Consider the following 18,775-nt stretch of genomic DNA (forward strand, 5'->3'; position numbering starts at 1 on the left):
TAGAGCGTATCAGCCAAGTTGCCAGAAGAAAATGCTGGCATTGTACGTTTTGATACATTTCATACGTATTATATCAGTGCCTCTGAAGTGATGTAATATGAGCTGACTTTGTCATCAGGAGGAGAAGGGGATATAGTGGATAGTGTGACACCTAGGTGAGACACCTGCCTAGCTGCACACCACTGCAGACCACTGTTCAAGACCAGCAAACAAAAAGGGTTGTGTTTTAGCAACCTGTTGCTCCTCTCCCAGCAGCATTTTAGCCACTATAAGTAGGTGTTTTGTAGTAACCTGTCGCTGTTTTGCTGCCACTAAAAAGTGTTTTTTTCCCCAAGACATTGCCGCATTTCCAGAGAAGTTTGAGCCCTCAGAACTGGGTATTTTAAGCCAAACCAGCTGAAATTTAACCACATGTTTACCACAGCATTGTTGGAGCATAAAGTTTCAACACAGCTGCTACATCAGTTGTTCCCAACTGGTGGATTGTGGTCCAAAAGTGGGTTATGGGCCCATTCTGAAAGTACATTTCCAGCACAGAGTTTTTATTTTGAAGTGCCATTTTCTGCTGTAGAGTGACTGACTAACAGACAGCTACTTGACAGAAACAGCAAACTAGCCCGAGGACATGGCCAAACACAAGGATGACGCTGAATGCATTTAACTGTTGGACCTCAAACTAATGACTAGGGAGAAGTCTGGACCCTGAGGCTGGACCATTTGGGAACCACTGTGCTACATATAGTGTCGTCATGATACTGGAATGTCTAACTTAAATACAATACCTTAAATATAGATATTCAACACCATTTTCGATACCCTGGGGAAAAAATGATATTAAGGGCATTTAAATTTAAATGTTTTGTAGAAAGATAAATATAGCAGGATATAAAATGACAATGAGGAATTGTCTTTTCTTGGTTAGTAGCAGAGAACAGCAGAATGACTTGAGGGAACTAACAATAAGAGAGAGCAAGAAAGCGCAGCTGTTATGATGGATTGATACTGTGGAAAGTGAGTATTGATACCCTTTCAAATATTCAGAATCAATATGTATTGATCGTTTTTTTTTTAAACAGTGCTACATAGTACCAGCATGCCAACACAATGCCAACATTTTCCTAGTGATTGGGTTGAGCTTGTCTAACCAGCTCTGCTCTGTCACCAAAATGATTTATTGTGGTGTCTTTTTAAGACTTTTTATTGTTATTGCATTGATCAGTGAAAGTCATTTTGAGGGTTTGTTGCTTGGAAAGATGTTTTTACTATTAGCTGTCTCTTCTTGTGCATGGACAAAGAGTCTTTGGGGCAAGTGGGCGCCATGTGTCCTGTAATTACAAGTGTGCCTACTGCTCTAAATCGCCTTGCAGCCCATTTCAAGGTGAAGTGGAACACCCAAATTTATCAGTTCAGCCCAACAGATATCAACTATTAACTCCATGGGGAAATATTATTAAGGACCTCGGCCGAAGGACGAAGACCCTCTTGTTTTTATTATTATTTCTTTATTTTTACTGAAAACGAGATACAGACACACTTCCCTTTTTCTATCGTCTTTTTATACCGTCCTGTTTCTACACTGGAGGACTTTGTTACTATGGCTACATATCAGAGGAATATAATAAAACAGCTAATAAATAAACTAACAAAATAATAATAATAGTGATGGTTCCTTGTGTGTTTGTGGCTCACACCCACTGAAGGTATGGTCTAATACATGTTTCATTCCGTTTCCATTATCTGCTTCTGACTGCATGGTGATGCATGAAACACCGCGGGGTGTGCGCGCCCGGCTTGGATCTTCGTGGCGATTTTCGCGCGCACGTGTGTGTGTGTCTCCCACTGTGCGCTACGTCCCTATAGCCGGGCATCCACGTCACGTGTCAGGACTCCCGGGTCCTGGGCCAAGTTTCACCGTGTCAGATCATCCACGGAAGCCTCAGCAGAGCGACCCACACACACATACACACACATACACGGCCCGACCCTCCCGCGCGCATCTCCGCTCCACGCTGCGTAACCAACACCTCAGCGAGGATGGACGGATGGATGGATGCATGGATGTGGATAGATGTTCCCGTTTAACCCAACGCGCAAATGAAGACCACTTTAAGTGATTCTTTAATTACTTCCATTGATTTTTCTCTCGGATTACATTTGATCTGTGAAAAGAAGTGAAGAGGGGTTTTTATTTTTGAAGAGAGAAGGAAAAAGAAAGGAAAGCTCCGGGCTGCTGAGAAAGGCTGGGTGCGCTAGAAACACGGAAAGTCACGGATCATGCTTATGGGAACTTCCGATTCCGTCTCGATAAGGTATTTTAAAAGAATAAAGTTGTTCCGTTTGCCTGTAATGTTCTAATACCCATCGAGTCCAGGATTGAGTCCACTTTTTTAATGGCGAGAAAACAAAAACACAGGTGATGGGCGCTCCGTTCCCTCAGGCGGTTTTTATTTCCTTTGACACCGTTTGAAATGCGTAAGTACTTTTTAAACAGCTATTCCAATAATTGCATGTTTAACATTCCCCACTCTTTGTCTCACAGTCCTTTCAGGGGAGCACACAACTCGAGCGTCAGATGCGCTTTACTCACATAACGGCGAAACGATGGGCAACAAAGCCCATTAAAAAGCCTTTAAAAAAGAAAAGTCTGTTAGCTGGATTATGGTGACTAATGTTTGCTTCTCGATGTTATTGTACTTATTATAATAATCAGGATCAGTGTGGCATTTATTGTGTGTGTGCGTGTGTGTGTGTGTGGTTGTGTGGTGTTTTTTTTTTTTTTCTTTTTGCGCATTCCCTGCCCACCATTGCGTGGTGTGGGCTAAAAAACCTCCAGTAGACCAGAGACAGAGCAGTCCATCTGTTCAATCACATAGCAACAGGAAGAGAAAGGGAGACAGAGTAAAAAAAAAATCCCCACTATTCTCCTAATATCACAGTGTAATTCTGAAGCACTGATAGAGTTTATTACTTTATTGTAATGGATGCATTTATGCGTTTCTAACTATATGGTGTCACTAAACCAGCAGATAATTGTCTGTGTGTGACGCTCAGTAGTCAGTTAACTGTATTCATTTATCTTTTTCTATCATGTTCACCCAATATTTGATGTTCCAATAATGACTCTTACTCGTGTGTGATCATTTTCTATCATAGAGATAGTTAATTTTTAAGTGGAGAAGGAGGCAGAGAGAGGAAATGTTTGCAGTAAATGCTCAAAGCTTCAAGTGCTGACAGGTTAGTGAATGAATATTGATAATCTGTGTCTAGAATTATTGGAAGCAAGTAGTTTTGCCGCTGAGGGATTGGAGGAGGAAACAGTCTGAGTGTTTATTTGGCTCATTATGTGGTTTGTCTCCAGTTGCTCTTTGCTAAGTTGATGTCTCTCTTCCGCCCGCCTCCTTTTCTGTCACTGTTTTTCCTGCAAAAATCCTCTCCTGTGTCCATCTTTTCACCTCTCTCTAACCCCTCTCCCTCTGACCTCCCCCTCAGAGTGGCTCTGCCTGATGCTCTATCATGACTGATGGCGAGGGGAGAGCGCGCTTTCAGTACGCAGAGTGCCCGGAGGGGCAGGAGCAAGAGGAGGTGCACAAGGAGGTGAGGCTCGCTATACCGACGGCCTACAGAAATGACGCCCCGGGTCATGATGTTGACCCTGGAGGAGGTCACGACGAGGAGGAAGCGGAGGAGGTGGAGAGGAGAGGGAGCGTCACAGGTCAGGGCAGTGGAGGAGAATGGAGTCCTGAGGTTCAGGAGGAGCAGGAAGACCAAGAACCGGAGCTGGAAGTGGAAGTTGGACCAACATTGGGAGTTCGCATCAGGGCTCCTATTCGGGATCCAGACTGTGTCTCCGAGGAGGAGGAGCAGCAGCCGTACCCGGCCCTGGCCCCTGTGGCCTTCTTCTGCTTAAAGCAAACAACAAGGCCTCGCAACTGGTGTCTTCGAGTCGTCTGTAACCCATATCCTTTCACATGCTGGAAACCTTACTCTTTTTGACACCTGGTAAGACCAAATATGTCCTCACTCTGTGTGTGTGTGTGAGCGTTGCTAAGCTTACACATACCCTTTGATTAAAAGTTATGTGATTCATATGCTTTGAAGTCCGAAACATGATGCTGTTGCGAATGGCTGCAGCTTTCTAAAAGCATGTAGATGTAGCAACCTGCCTGTTCTTGTGAGACTAAACAAGCACCAGTAACAGGCTCCACACTCAGGTCACAATTTGACAGGTCATTTGTCCAACCACTGGGGTTGATTCTCTTTGGGATGCCATTGTTTGGGTGAATGTGATGAGTAATGAAGTGGCTGAACATGTAGGAATGACCGGTCCTGCTGCAGTTGTCTTAAGCTCGTCTTCAGTGGGAAAATAGTCAATTGAGTTTCTCTCCTGCGCTGGCTTGAGATTTGGATGGTTTATATTACGAACGTGTCTGTGCTTTTCTGTCTGGCTGAAAGATGATATTTGTCACCAAACCCAGTGAGTTGGTCATTCACTTAGCCAAACCACTTTGGTGTCGTAAGGTTGAGGACGCAGTGTGGCCTCTACAGGGGTCACTAACAGTTTTTAGGCTGTCAAAAAGAAATACAGATTCACATTAAAGTAAACTTTACATACCACTTCAGTGTTTTTATGCTGCCTTCAAGTGGGGTCATGTTCACCGTATTTCCAAGAAGAGTCCATATAAACACCCCCCTCCTGTGGTATTCACGATTTCCTAAGTGGAAGTTCTGTGAAAGCTTCAAGTTCACGAGTTGTGACATGCTTGCTGACATTTTTAGAAATGGCAGAGGCCATGGAGGTTCATTTTTTGGTGCTAAATATATTGTAATTTCCATCATATATAGTTTGTGTTTGTAATTTTACAGTATATTTGTCTGAGTAAGATATTGCTGTTTCTCCTCTGTCATTATGGCTCTGCATTTCTTGCATTGGGTCACCTGCTTGCTAGCTCGATAAATTGTTAGCCTCGGGGGTTTCCAATGTTGCCATTTGTTAGCGGCGGTGTTCTCATGTTTTAACCACTTGAACGCCAAGCACAGCTTCCAATGTAGTAACCAAGAGCGCATCATAGGGCTGTGAAATTAATCAAAATATTAACGAAACTTCACGTGGCAAAGTGCAAAATCCAAATAGCAGGAGCTGCAATCATTGATTAGGGTAAATTATGTCACGATAGAACATTATAAATAAAGTATTGTGGTGCGACAGAGATCGCCCAGCCTATAAATCATAATCTACATGTGAGGGAACATGCTTATTTGGTACAGACCCCAGCAAAAATTGCATCACCATCATTTTTATATTGTTTTTCAGTGTAAATGAAATGCAAAATATTACATTCCCACTAAAATCGTGACTCATATTGTCATCAGAATATCCCTCCAAAATTATTGTCATTTTTTTTTTTTCCATATCATGCAGTCCTAGCTCACAACTTCCATTTGCGGACATTAGTAGACTTCCTTTTCCGACATGTTTCCCAAGTGTCAATTCTGCAGGGAATCCCAACACAGGGAATCAGACACTCTGCTGCTCACTTTCAGTAACATCTTTCCATTGATTATGTGTGTATCTATTTCAGCTGTCTGGAAGTTTACTTAGCATTGTGTCTGGGTTTATTTTTATTCTTGTTTTACCGAACTGTACCTGGATTTATATTCATTGTAGTTTTGAGGTGCTGGGTAACATCACTTGAGTTGTTCTTGGATTTAAGTCAAATATGATTCAGAGATTTCTGCCCATCATCACACACTGTACAGGCTAAATACTACCTTTAAAGTGACAGTGTCTCTGACATTTTCTGGCAGCCATTTTGTGCTCAAATCATTCATTTCAGTTTTGGGATGCCAAATAGTGCAAGTGAAATCAGGTTTCCGCTGCTCGTGTCTGTTTTAGTATCTATTATTACCCCTCAGCTGAACATCCCGCCTGGATAATTTTCATCTGTGGGATGTTTTAACACACTGGAGCAAAAAGAACAGAATGTGCATCCAAATCCAAGCGCTATGAAAAGAATTTGAGGATAAACCACTGCAATATTTTTTTTTTCATTTCTGATGCGGTGAGGTGGGTGGTGTAAAAACAAAAATCAGGACTTGAGTCACATATATTTGCTAAGTACATTCCTGTGTACCTGGAATCTAATCTGCAGGGTATTGAGAGCATAAAAATATAAAATTATAAAACTAGACTTATTCTATCTCCCCATGTCTTCCCTTCGTAGTCTAGTGGTGTGGGTAGATTGTAGCTGCTGTAGACTCTGACTGACTGGCTACATCCACAGATGATTTTGTAACAGTACTGCATGATGTTTTGGTATCTTGTGTGTGTGTGTGTGTGTGTGTGTGTGTGTGTGTGTGTGCTTGTACTAGCCCATGGCAGTTGTAGCTTGGGGATGGAAATGTACAATATCTTTTGGAGGGGAATTTTGACAAGGTGTTTGAAGTTTGAGATAGATACTGTAGAAAGGTAGATAAAACAGTCAGATACATAAGCACAGACATTTCCTGAGTACGTAACTGCAAAGCTGCATGTGAATATTTATTTACTTTCCTCACAAAAGACTGTCAGCTCTACGAAGGGGAGCTGATGATTCATACCCCATTCAGACAGCGGCAGTGATTTAGTGGGTCGAACATACGATGGTCTATCTGAATGGGTCAATGTGTGTCAGCCAACTCCCATCATAACCCTTGAATCTGAATATGGATCTGATGCTACCTGGCTTTGCTTTTCTATCAGGGATGGAAATTGAGTTAACGATGCATGCATTTGTAGTACGAAAAGAGTGTCTGAGTGACCATGCTCTGTCCTGCCCTGTGCGATCCCCAGGAGAGGTACAACAATAGAATATTTAGAATGATGGAATCATGTCTTTCATTAGACTTTTCCTGTTTGTTAGATAGCTTTATCGTTCAAACTCAGTGGCCCAGCGTCTGTCTATCGTCTGTGTTTGTGAAATGTGTGTCAGGGTGGATGCTTCATTTTCTAACACAAATCAAATGCGCAACCTACAGGTACAAATAAAGTACCCTGAACCCTGTTGATGGGTAACTTTGGTATTTTTTGACCATGTTTTTACGTCTAAGTAATCAATGGTAACAACAGTTTTTGAAACTAGTCCAGTACTGAACGAGAGGGCTGCGGCAGCAAAGCAGGCTTCAACTCTAGGCATATGGAACCTCCATGTAGGTCTTCTAAAAGTGCTTTTTTTGCCACTGACAGACCCTATTCAGTGTCTGACAATCTTATGGCAAGGATCCATACAAAGATAGATGAGTTTGTTCAAGAGAAAGATCCTTTTTGGTTTGCCAGAAACAATTTTTTTTTTTTTTTTGCCCAAAGCACCAGACTCCATTGAAATAAACGGTAATTTTATCTTTGTGAAACATACTTCATTCAAAGTTGACGTAAACATACTAAAACTCGCAAAAACCATCTTGGTTTTTCTTTTCACCAATCTAACAATAACCAACTTTGGTTTGGTTGAAATAAACCCTTAACTTGCTTAATTAGATGTGAAAATATGCTGGCTCTATACACGCTAAAATCACTGTTTATTTAAATGGAGTCTGGTATGCTTCGTGAATGCGATTTCGGGGCTGTTTCTGGTTTAACAAAAAGGATCTTACTAAAAGATCTATCTCTGTAGGGATCCTTCCCATAATGTTGTCAGGCACTTAAAATAAGAAGCTGAGCCTGTCAGTGGCAAAAACAAGCACTTTTAGTGGACCAACATTGAGGGTGTACATGCCCTGAGTGGTTACATTGAAGCCTGTTTTGCGGCTGTTGGCTTCAGCCCTCTTGCTCAATACTAGACGAATTTCAAAACTTGTTGTTCCCATTAGTCATTTAGACACAAATGCATTGACAAAAGGGTCCAGGTTAAAAAAGACTAAAGTTACCCTTAATAACACAGGTCCTCCGTCAAACATTTAAAATCCCTAATTTAAGGTAACCCTTATGATATAATCAGAAAAGCTCCCTCTAGAGCTACGGAAAACATTATTCATCTGTTTTCGCAGATTGAAGGGAACTCTTCAGGATGCGTAAACTGATCTTTATGTGTAAAATGGTTTTGTGTATTTTAAGGATGGACTGTTGTCCTTCGGGAAGGGCCTTGTAGTTACACACACCTTCTCAAAACTGGCGGACCTAGACCCAAACTGCCACGTCAGCCGTCAGCTACTCCATCAAGTGTCCCTGAGCAGTACAAAGTGTCTCTACCAACTCCAAGGTCTCCGTTCTGTGGCTAACACCACACTCTCAAAGGGGAATTCTACTTCTGGGGATTAATATCACAGTGTTATATCAGTCCTGCTCACTGCAGACACTAAAGAACCGAGCCATGAAAGTGAAAGACATGTCACGCTCTCTTGCAGAACAGAGGTACTTGGTGAAATTAAAATATTACACAATCTAGGGAGGCTGCCCCTGCAGTATGAGCAGTTGAGTCTAAGTTGGATAGAGAATAATTTAAAGGGGATTGAATTGGCAGACCTGCGCAGGCATTTTGGAAATCATACAAATGCACATCTTGTTGGCTGTTTTTAAATGAATACAGCATAGAGTGGCGGGGACTCTGGCCAAGTCTATTTCCTCTTATGCTGGTGCTTAAATGCGAGAGCTGAGGGCGTATTTAGATATTTCAGAGCTAGGACGCAGAATACTTACATTGCCATTTTTGAATTTATTTTCACATGATGAAAATTAAGTTACAGAAATTTATGAGACAGGTAAAACCTAAAAATGATCCAACCTTATCCAGCTGGACATGTAGACTTAAACGCAGGACATATAGCGTGGCAGCCTGCTGTTTGACAGATGTTAATGTTGCATTACATTACATCTGTTTTGTTCACAGCACTGTAGCAGGGATAATGCTGCAGTGTCTGCTGAGGTAGATTACTACCATGAAGCAGATGCTCCTATGGTCAGCACATGTGCTTTTTTCCCCTGCTCGTGTCCTGATCACATTTCCGATTCCTATCTGATGGTTAAAGATGCGTTGTTGTTTGGTGACAGCGAGGACTGTTTGTACCAAGAAAGCGTGGCAAATGAATGAGCCACACACCGTCACATGCTTGGCATTGCATTATAACCGCTTGTTTAAAACTGGAACCAGGTTATGTCATAAGAGCTGAACTCACTGGACAACTCTCTGTGTTATATTCCTCAGTGTCGGCCAGTGTGTGGGTGTGTGTGCAGGGCCCACTGTGTAAGCATTGCAGAGTTGGTGGTCCACAGTGGGCTATGTAAATATTTTTCGCAGCATAAATGCTCTGCCACTCAACCACACAAAGGTATGCACGCTTTGGTCGAAGTGTGAGTCTGGAGAGGGGGACAAAGAGATAATGAGTATTTTTTTTTACAGCCATACCTCATCTTACATGCTGGACGTTAGACAAAACACTAATCAAACTGTTTTAAACAGAATTGTAAAATATAAAACCCACATTCCTAACAGGGATCTATTCTGTATTCGGGAAGCTACTAATCACACGTGACAGTAAAATCAGGTCGTAGTTGCTTGCAATTACCAGAATAGCATTTCAGCCAGCAGCATTTCTCATTCATCATGTTTATTATGCTCATCACCATTGATCAACTGACCTCCTCTCTTGTCTGCGCATAAACATCTCAGGATGTCCAGAAAAATGCATCTTAGCTCGAGCTGCAATTACAGCAGTGAGCTATTGATTTGTTTTATTTACTGCCTTGCTCTTGACTCGGCTGCCACGCAACACAGTGAAAAGATGAAACTGCAGTGGATGCTTTATTGGCTTTTACTTTAAGCAAGACACAAATTGCAGTGACCACTTTAAGTTAAGCACGTTTTGTGGGTCTTTGTAGTTAGGGGTTCATGTTGAGATACTTTGCTGTTGATGCGTTCAAGCTCTGGGAGTGGGGGCTGCTAAACAACAACCTTTTTTGTGCTGGAGACGTATTTGCTCCTCTCCCAGGTTTGATTTTCATACATCATGGGTCCCTGGGGTTGGGGCCCTTCTGTGTGGAGTCTGCATGTTCTCCCTGGGTCAGCTTGGGTTTTCAGCGTGTCCTCCAGATTCCTCCCACAGTCCAAAGACAGCCAGCCCCAGCAATCTTGAATAGGATAAGCAAAACAGTGAATTCATTAATAAACAAATTATTAGGCATATTAATCAATAGTGAAGTAGGAGCAGCTTGGTAGCCGAATGGTTACAGCGCATGCCATATAACCACAACTTCCTGGATTCGATTTCAGCCTTAGGATCCTTGTTGCATGCGATATCCCCTCTTTCTCTCCCCCATTTCCAAAACAATGGCTGCTTGTTTCGCAGTAAAATAAAGCAACTTGGAGTCCACAAGCTAAACTGGCCATGTGTGGCTCTTAAAAGTGCTGTAGATGACATTCAGAACATTAATATATCAGCAAACAACAATTTGCTTATGTAAAGATATAGTGATGTAATGGTGTCCTGACCAGAGAATGAAGTCACGCTCAGTCTGTGTACGTTGAACTCCGAGCTTCTCTGTTTTTTGTGTTAGCCAGTCCAGCTGTGCGTGTGTGTGAGTCCCTGTAATCGCCACTGCTTTGCACTACGCTATATGGCATTTACTTCTGATAATGCCTTACCGATCCACAGTGGTGGAATAATGTTGTCATGGAAGAGTAATGCCCACCCATATTAACATGTTAGCTCTGTCAGCACTGTCTCTGTTGTTAGCATTGTTTGCGCTGTTAGCATCGTTAGGGCCTGTACATATGCCACTTCTTTAACCACCTGGAAAACACAAGATCGGGTGCTGGGTGCTACTCACGGAGGCAAGTTGCGTCTGAGGTTGTTAAGCGACCATAACCAGCACTGTAGCATAGCCTTCTCACCAGAAATCCTGACTGCAGAGCTCATCATCTTTCAGGCGTTGCTTTGTAAATTTGTGTTCTGACCCAGGGACAGATGTAAAGGTCTGGGTAGCCCTACACTAAAGTGATGAACTTCTCAATATTTACCACAGACTGATATTTAGAGAAAAAAAGGAAAGGTATCTGCCGGCAGTGGTTGGTTGTTCCTCATGATGTGACATGCGGTGCGAGCTAATGCATTCAAACAGTTGACCTCTGTTTTCCTCAGGGCACAGCCATCACACCTTGAAAAACAGGTGCATGGGAACACTTGCATGTCACGACGGCACTGCTCTCACATTTAAGTGCGCCTTTCCTGCATCTACATTGAAAATAATGGATATGAGAGGGCAAAAAACATGCCATATGTACGGACCCTTGGTAGCTAGCTGCCGGCTCAGCCACCTCCATGTTGAGAGCCGCGTGCAGGCAATCCCAACTCAGACTCTGAATCACAGATAAACTGTGAATGTCCCAAACAGCTTCTTTAAAGAGCATCCTAAGAAGCAATCCATCCAGTACATAACATAGTGCAGTCAATTACACCCGAATCGACTTTTTCGGCGCTGATACCTCCTGTGGCACTGTCACAAGACTGAATGTGAGTGGCTGATTCGATGGTGTGATGGGATAACAGGCTGATTCAGGGTGATTAGATCAGATTCTGGGGGCCAGACAAGGTTAATCTATTACAGATGAGTGGATTCATCGTGCTGTCTGTCTCCATTAGTCATCCTATACTCTAAACACGATGAGAGGGCCTGTTGCACTTCCTTCATAAATGAATACAGATGAGGCTGCGCCAACACATACACACACCCACACACACCCACACAAAGAGCAACCTGTTGTGTTGGCTTGTTCAAAGGACTTGGGGCTTGTACTTATGATATTCATCATTAGATATGGTTTTGTTAATTCTACACGACCCTTATTTAATCAGGGAAACACTGTGAGGGCCAGTGGTTTGAGATAAATCAAGCGCAGGTGATTTCTCTGGTCATTCCTGGTTTTGGCAGATTGAACTAGCTGTAAAATTGGAGACAGATTTAAAGCTGCCTGACACAGGAGACAACCAATCCAAGTTAAAATCTCCAGCACGAAGACTCTCATTAAAATGTAGCCTGGATAAGTGTTCGCGATGATAAGAGGCTTCACTCTTTGCTGAGAGGGGAGTCGAACACCCTACAGAACAGCAGTGATGAAATGACCCCCTAATAAACTCTATCTTCAGGGCAAGAAGTTTGAATCGTCCACTTCCTCTAACTCCTGCAGTGATGTCATTTCAAAGGTCTCTTTGGCTGTAGTGTGTATATGTGTCTATGTATGTGTGTGTTTATGTCTTAAAATGACTTCATCGCTGCAGTGTGAGTGATAAGAGAGTTGGCCTTGATGTCAGCAGGTTGTCCTCCTCCGACTGTCACTCAGACAAGCATCCTGAAGTGTGTATGTCTGTGTGCGCGTTTGTATGTGCGCACACAGACAGGCTTCTGTGCATCTCTTCGTTTCTGCCACTCTCCGTGCTTGTCTTGCTGTATTTATATTGAGCAGTGTGCGAGAGTGTGTGTGTGTGTATGTGTGTGTGTGTGTGTGTGTCTGTGTGTTTGATGACTCATTACATTTGGCCTGTGCTCATGATAACAGCAGATTGGGGGTCATGAGGTGTGTATCGCAGCAGAGACAGAGGGATCCTGCCTCTCTGACGTATGAAGTCCTGGCACACCCTGCACAGTCCTCTCAATGTGTGTGTCTTTGTAGATGTGTGTGTAGTGAGACTAACTCTGCGTTGCATTCTGTAATGGAGGCAGACCAAAGCTCCACGGACATTATTTTAACACCTAATCACAAGGCACCAGTGATGGCATGCTGATATCACTAACAGATGAATGAAGTTCTCAAGAAAAGAAGTTACCAAAATACATTAGTTCTGCAAAATATACAACATAAACATGTCATGGGTGTGTGACGCCATGAAATGTTACAAAATGGTCCATGCTAGCCAACATTGTTACAACTGTGCACCAGCAGGGTGAGTTGCATAGTGTCGGAGATATCGGCCGTAGAGATGTCTGCCTTCTCTCCATTATAATGGAACTAGATGTCATTCGGCTTGTGGTGCTCAAAGTGCCAAAAAATACATTTTAAAAACTCAACAGCAATGTCTCTACAGAAATCATGACCTGGTTACTCAAGATAATCCACAAACCTTTTCGTGAGCAGTTTTACACACTTCACCCACCAACCATATCACAGTGCAGGAGGAAGTGTGCATCTACTCATGGACAAGAGGCTTGAGCTGGGGCCAGTGCGTGATGTAAACAATAGTGGCGTCCTCCTCGTCAGAGTTGTAAAAGTAGCTAGCTCAGTGGTGCTACGTGAGCTAGCAGTAGATGCAGGCTTCCTTCCAGAAGGTTGGCAGTTTTCATATGTATTTTTTTAGGCACTTTGAGCACCCACAAACTGAGTGCCATCTAGTTCCATTATTTTAAAAGGGAAGGCAGACATCTCTACACATGATATCTCCAACACTCTGCAACTCACACCAAAACAATCTAGACTGATGAATAGAACTACAGGTAAGAGAAAAAAATATATTTTTGTCCCTTTAAGACAGAACAGAGTATAGCAGAGCATAAAAATACATTAACATCACTTTAGGTTGACATAGGAAAGGTAGAAAATATAACACTTGTAGTGTACCTTTCAGAATAAAAGCATTGCATAAGCCACATCTTTATAATGGCCTGTTTTTTTGCAGCTGTAGCAGAGATTAATGAAAACTGTCAAGTAGCGAAAGCTGGCAATGAATGCTTCTTCAGATTCTCACTTTTATTTACTTATGACAGTTTTTGGATTTTAATCTTTATAGACTTTCGTGTAAGAAAATGTCTCATAGAGCTGCTGCTATTTGTTGAAGGAATCAAAGGGTTCGTAGGAAACTTGTTTACAGTACGATTTTGGTTATTGTAAGTGATCAAAAGACGATTGTTTTGGTGCTGAGACTCAGTTATCATATTGGCACTGTAACAGTAATATTTCAAATGATGCACAGCCCTAAGTAGATCATTATTGTTGTTGTTCAGAGATGCATTATGTAGTCAAACATAAACAAATTGCATTTCTGTGTAATGCTGTTTGTCGGCCCTCCAGGTGTTTATAAATGTCTATGTCTGTGTGTGAGCGCGAGGCAGTTTGTGCGTTACTGCGTTGGTTTGTGTGTGTGTGTGGCTGGGTATGTGCATGTGTGCACAGACTGTTAAGGTGTGTGTGTGTGTGTGTGTGTGTGTGTGTGTGTGTGTGTGTCGTGGGATTACTTCCAGTACAGTAGGATCTTTGTTTATCCCCAGGCTCATTGTTTACAGACCGCTTCGCAAAATGATCTGGAACTAATAGCGCTGACTTTCATGTGTGGAAACGCAGGGGGTACACGTGGAGTGTGTGTTTGTATACTGTATGGTACGTGTGTGTGTGTGAGTGCATTCACACACACCAGTGACCCTCCCGTGCCCCAGGCTCTGAGCGTCTTACTTCACAAAGCACTTCAAAGTGTGTGTGTATGTGTGAGTTTTTGTGTGTTTGTGCCGTCGACCAGGTGACAGCTGATATCTGGGAATGTATGGACAGAATTCACTATAGTTTGACATTTTGGGAAATGTGCTTCTTTGCTTTCTTGCTGAGAGTTAGATGAGAAGATTGATACCACTTTTACGTCTGTACAGTAAATCTGTTGCCAGCAGCCGGTTAGCTTAACTTAGCAAGACTGTAAGTAGAGACACATGAAAACAGCTAGCCTGGCTCTGTCTGAGAGCAACAAAATCTGCCTACCAGCACCTTTAAACCTCACTAATTAACACATTATATTTTGTTTTGTAACCATACAAACAGTGTAGTGTAAAAACAACAATTGTGGTGTTATGGGGGGTTATTTCCTCAAATATTTCTTGGCCAAGAGAAGTAACTTCCTTCAAGTTTTAACCACAGGGTGATAGGATGATTAAACACACAAGGTATAACATGTTAAATAAAGAGTTTTAAAGGGTATTTTTGTCTCATTTTGGTACCTGTGTCCAGTGTTCAGACTAGTTATTTCCCTTTGGTTCTATTTTTAATTTCTAAATTACGCTAACCACCAGCTATGCTTTATTTATCATAGACATGACAGTAGTATTTATGTAGCTCCCAGCCAAACAATTTTCCCCCAAACTATTACAATGAGTGCATGTACATAGACATAGATAGTGTCCTGCTTATGTGTTTGAGCATGTAAACACAGTATTCCATCAATGAGAAACCGGAATATGCCAGCTGGAGTACTCCAAAAGAAACCACAATGTATATATGAAAATGAATAACCCAGTTATTTGTCTTTATGTAAACACCATTATCCCTAATATGATCGTAACCAGGAAAAGCCTCATAAACAGGTTTTTAATGTCCATGTAATCACATTTATTGAGGGTGAAGTGAGTGCGTTTGCAGGGACATGAATAACCTGTTTATGAGAGGTATCATGGTTATGATCATATTCGGGATATGGTGTTTACATGAAGACATGAGACATGAGAAATGGGGTTATTCATACTCCTCATATACATGAAAATTACTAGTGCCCCGGCTACTGATTACTGCATTCTACTTGCGCAGATGCCTGAGATGTTTACAAAAACACACCAGCAATTTGAGATGAGAGCGTCAGGAATATTAAACATCACACTGACTGTACATTTACAACCACTTGACAACTTGACAGCTGTATTTGGTTTCTGAGAACGGGTGTTTACATGCTCAAACGCATAAACAGGATACTTCAAAATCCCAGTTATAACTGGGTTACTCCAGGGTGTCTGCTGGTCCTTAAGATGTCTTAAATTCAGTTTTTAGTTCCTGAAATGGTCTTAAAGTTGAATTTGTGAGGTCTTAATTGCCACAGACATTTTATCTAGTTGAATTTGTTCCTCTTTTAATGTCTTTTTTTAAAATTAAATAAGCTGTTATGCTTTAAAATCTACATTTCTGATGTTACAAATCTTTAAACCTACCCGTGAACTTACTTACACTCTCCTGTTGGCAAAAGTAGACGAACCCAACTCACTCTAATAACCATATTCCTACATGAAACCTACCTCTGCACAGAACCGCACACTACTAACCTGCCAAAATCCAAAAATCAGTATTAATTATTATCTGTACTCGCTCTAAAAACACAAGAAAAGTCATTAATTTAAGTTTAAAACACCTGCGCCTGATTGCCGCAATTTACGTTACAAGTTTGCACTTGTACTCGGAGTGACAACTCAGTCAAATCTGAACACAAAAACGTATATTCTAAATTCAGTGTGACTTATACTTTCTTTTTTTTTTTTTTTTTTTAAAGATATTTTTTTCGGACATTTTTAAGCCTTTAATCGATAGGACAGATGAGTGTGAAGGGGGGAGAGAGAGAGAGAGAGAGAGAGAGAGAGAGAGAGAGAGAGAGAGAGAGAAACATGCAGCAAAGGGCCACAGGCTGGAGTCGAACCCGGGCCGCTGCGGCAACAGCCTTGTACATGGGGCGCCTGCTCTACCACTAAGCCACCGACGCCCCGACGTGCACTTTCTAAAGATATAATTATCTCTGAGCTATGTCGTTAAAAAATGTCTATAAATCTGCTTAGAAATCATAAAAAAGATGCCCTATTACTGCAGAATTTGCCTGAGAATCAACACGTTTTTACATTTTTTTGCAGTTACCTGTTGGCGAAGTGTATGTTAACCTAACCCTAAAAATTATTTTGACAAGATCTTAAAAAGCATTCATTTTAATCATCTGATACCATCCACGTAACCTTACTTATCGGAGTCTCTGCCCTTAACTACAGTGGGATGAGTAACGAGACAATCAGTGTGTTTCATCAAGCTTTCTGCCCGCCAACCAGGTTGCAGTTCATCAGAGCATACTGATGAGTCTGTCGTGTCAAAGGTTAGAGGTCAATCTGAGTGAAGCTGGTGGCTGCTGGTGTTCAGGGTCAGAGGGTTAATCTGTTAAGGAACACAGTGTTGACTTCTTGAACATCCCCCTGCTGTTTAAAAATGGTAAAACAGGTCATTTCTGTCCTGTGTTTGAATATGTTTTAAATACCCACCAATTACACACATTTTAATGTATTTTCCTCTACGTTCTGAGCGTCTAATTCCCTACGCGCTCCAGGCTTTGTCAGTGCTAAGTGCACAGTTGGCCCGGGGAGAGCTGCAGACAGACGTGTGTCACCTCTATGACACATGGTGCTGCCAGACACCTCTTTTCACCTGCCAGTGTCCTGATCCTGACAATCCAGGAATAGCTGGTTAGCCTTTTCATTGTGTTTTTGCTTCATTTTGAAAGAGAAAAGCGGTAAAAAGCTGTGAAAGCAGGCAGGAGCTGATTGAATGACAGTGAAGGAGTGTTATAGTTCCCTGCTGTAGATATAGACGAGAGGATACAAACAGTATCTCATCTCTGTCTGCCCAGTGTGTCTTTTCCCTCAGAGAGCTGTCAGTCAAGTTCCCTGTAGTGGCAGTGCCACACTGATTGGCGCTCCTTTCCTGTGGGAGGGCTTTTTCGGCAGCTGTTGCCATGGCTACGCATCGCGTTGATAACGGTCTAGAAGTGTAGTCTGTTTCCACAGATCAACCCACCACCCAAAACCTGCTCTGTCACTCTCATCATGGAAATCCATACAGATTATGTGTTGCAGTTTTCTCTGAGTCAAACTCACATTGGATTCTGAATAATGACGGGAAATGAGTGCGTGTGAGTGAGTGCAGCAGGTGGTAGGGAGGTGTCAGGCAAAGCTGACACAAGGCAAAGAATTTAGGAGAGATGAAAGAGAGACAAGGATGGATGGGTGATACTTTGGGAAAAAAATGAAGGAAAAGAGGAAGCAAATGAAGTCTGGGATAGAAAACAGACGGGCGAGGTTAGAAGAGAAAGGACAGGAAGTGGATGAGCAGGATGTTGTAAAATGTTGGGAGTTAAAAGTCAAGACAAGAACAAGGAGAAGTGGAAAGGATGAAAAGGATAAAGAGGATAAAGAGGAGAATCAGGGCACGGAGAGAGGGGATGATGAAAGAGCGGAGCTGCACAAGACGAACAAGAACACGGCGAGAAGTGAAAAGGACAGAAATTGGTCATTTAAATCCAATCTATTCCGCAGGCTGTGTGTGTACTTTACCTCCGCGCTCTTGTCTGACAATTGGACACAGCGTTTACAGCCAATCACAAGTGTGAGTGATGAGCACATACCTCTCTGCTCCCTCCTGCTCTATTGTGCTTTTCATTGTCTTTCTCTGATGGTTGCTGCAGTGAAGATGCAGACGCTCTCTCGTCCTCAAGACACAACTACAAACCAAGCCCCCCCCACCACCCTCGTTCTCTCGCTGTCCAAAAAAGCTGCTGCCAAACAGTGTGTGCTCTTTCTTTCTTACTCCACTCTTTCCTTTGTCTTTTCCTGCTGCTACAATGTTTGTGTGAGTGCACTTGTAGAATATTTTTCTCTACTTTAGTGTTTAAAAATATGTGGCTCTATTTTTTTCAGTGTGCTGCAGTATGAAACATGCATCCTCATGCACACACACTCACGCTAGGCAAAGGTTTCTTTTTGATAATGAGACCACCTGCTGAAATAGATTGTCAGGGTGTTTCTTTCTCTCTCACCATTCCTCTCAGTGTCTCAGCATTTGACGTGGACAGACTCCCAGGCCGTATTGATTTACAGGCATGAGTGTGTGTGTGCTGGTGTGTGATGCTCAGGGGTTGATCTGGAGGGGAATGGAGTTCAGTAAAAGTGGATTTATCCTGGCTGACGGTGATAAAATAGGTGGAAAAGACAGCGAGTCAGCAGGTGTAATTGAAAGACTGAGCGGCCACAGATTGAGAG

At 42.3% G+C, this 18,775-nt stretch overlaps 1 protein-coding gene across 5 annotated transcripts in view; it reads left to right on the forward strand.

The window, feature by feature from the left end:
* Positions 1 to 1,856: 1,856 nt before the first annotated feature.
* Positions 1,857 to 18,775, forward strand: part of cacna1ha (calcium channel, voltage-dependent, T type, alpha 1H subunit a) — a 163,676-nt gene continuing 146,757 nt past the window's right edge. For 2 of the 5 annotated variants that reach the window (XM_049560997.1, XM_049561001.1), the window contains exons 1-2: positions 1,858 to 2,309; positions 3,490 to 3,955. In XM_049560997.1, coding sequence (XP_049416954.1) covers positions 3,514 to 3,955 — 442 coding nt within the window. In that variant the 5' untranslated portion in view covers positions 1,858 to 2,309; positions 3,490 to 3,513. Of the gene's footprint in view, positions 2,473 to 3,489; positions 3,956 to 18,775 lie in introns of all 5 variants that reach the window. The other 3 variants (XM_049561002.1, XM_049560998.1, XM_049561000.1) reach the window with 3 other exon arrangements.

Source organism: Epinephelus fuscoguttatus, linkage group LG19, assembly GCF_011397635.1.
Source record: "Epinephelus fuscoguttatus linkage group LG19, E.fuscoguttatus.final_Chr_v1".
Taxonomy (NCBI): Eukaryota; Metazoa; Chordata; class Actinopteri; order Perciformes; family Serranidae; genus Epinephelus; species Epinephelus fuscoguttatus.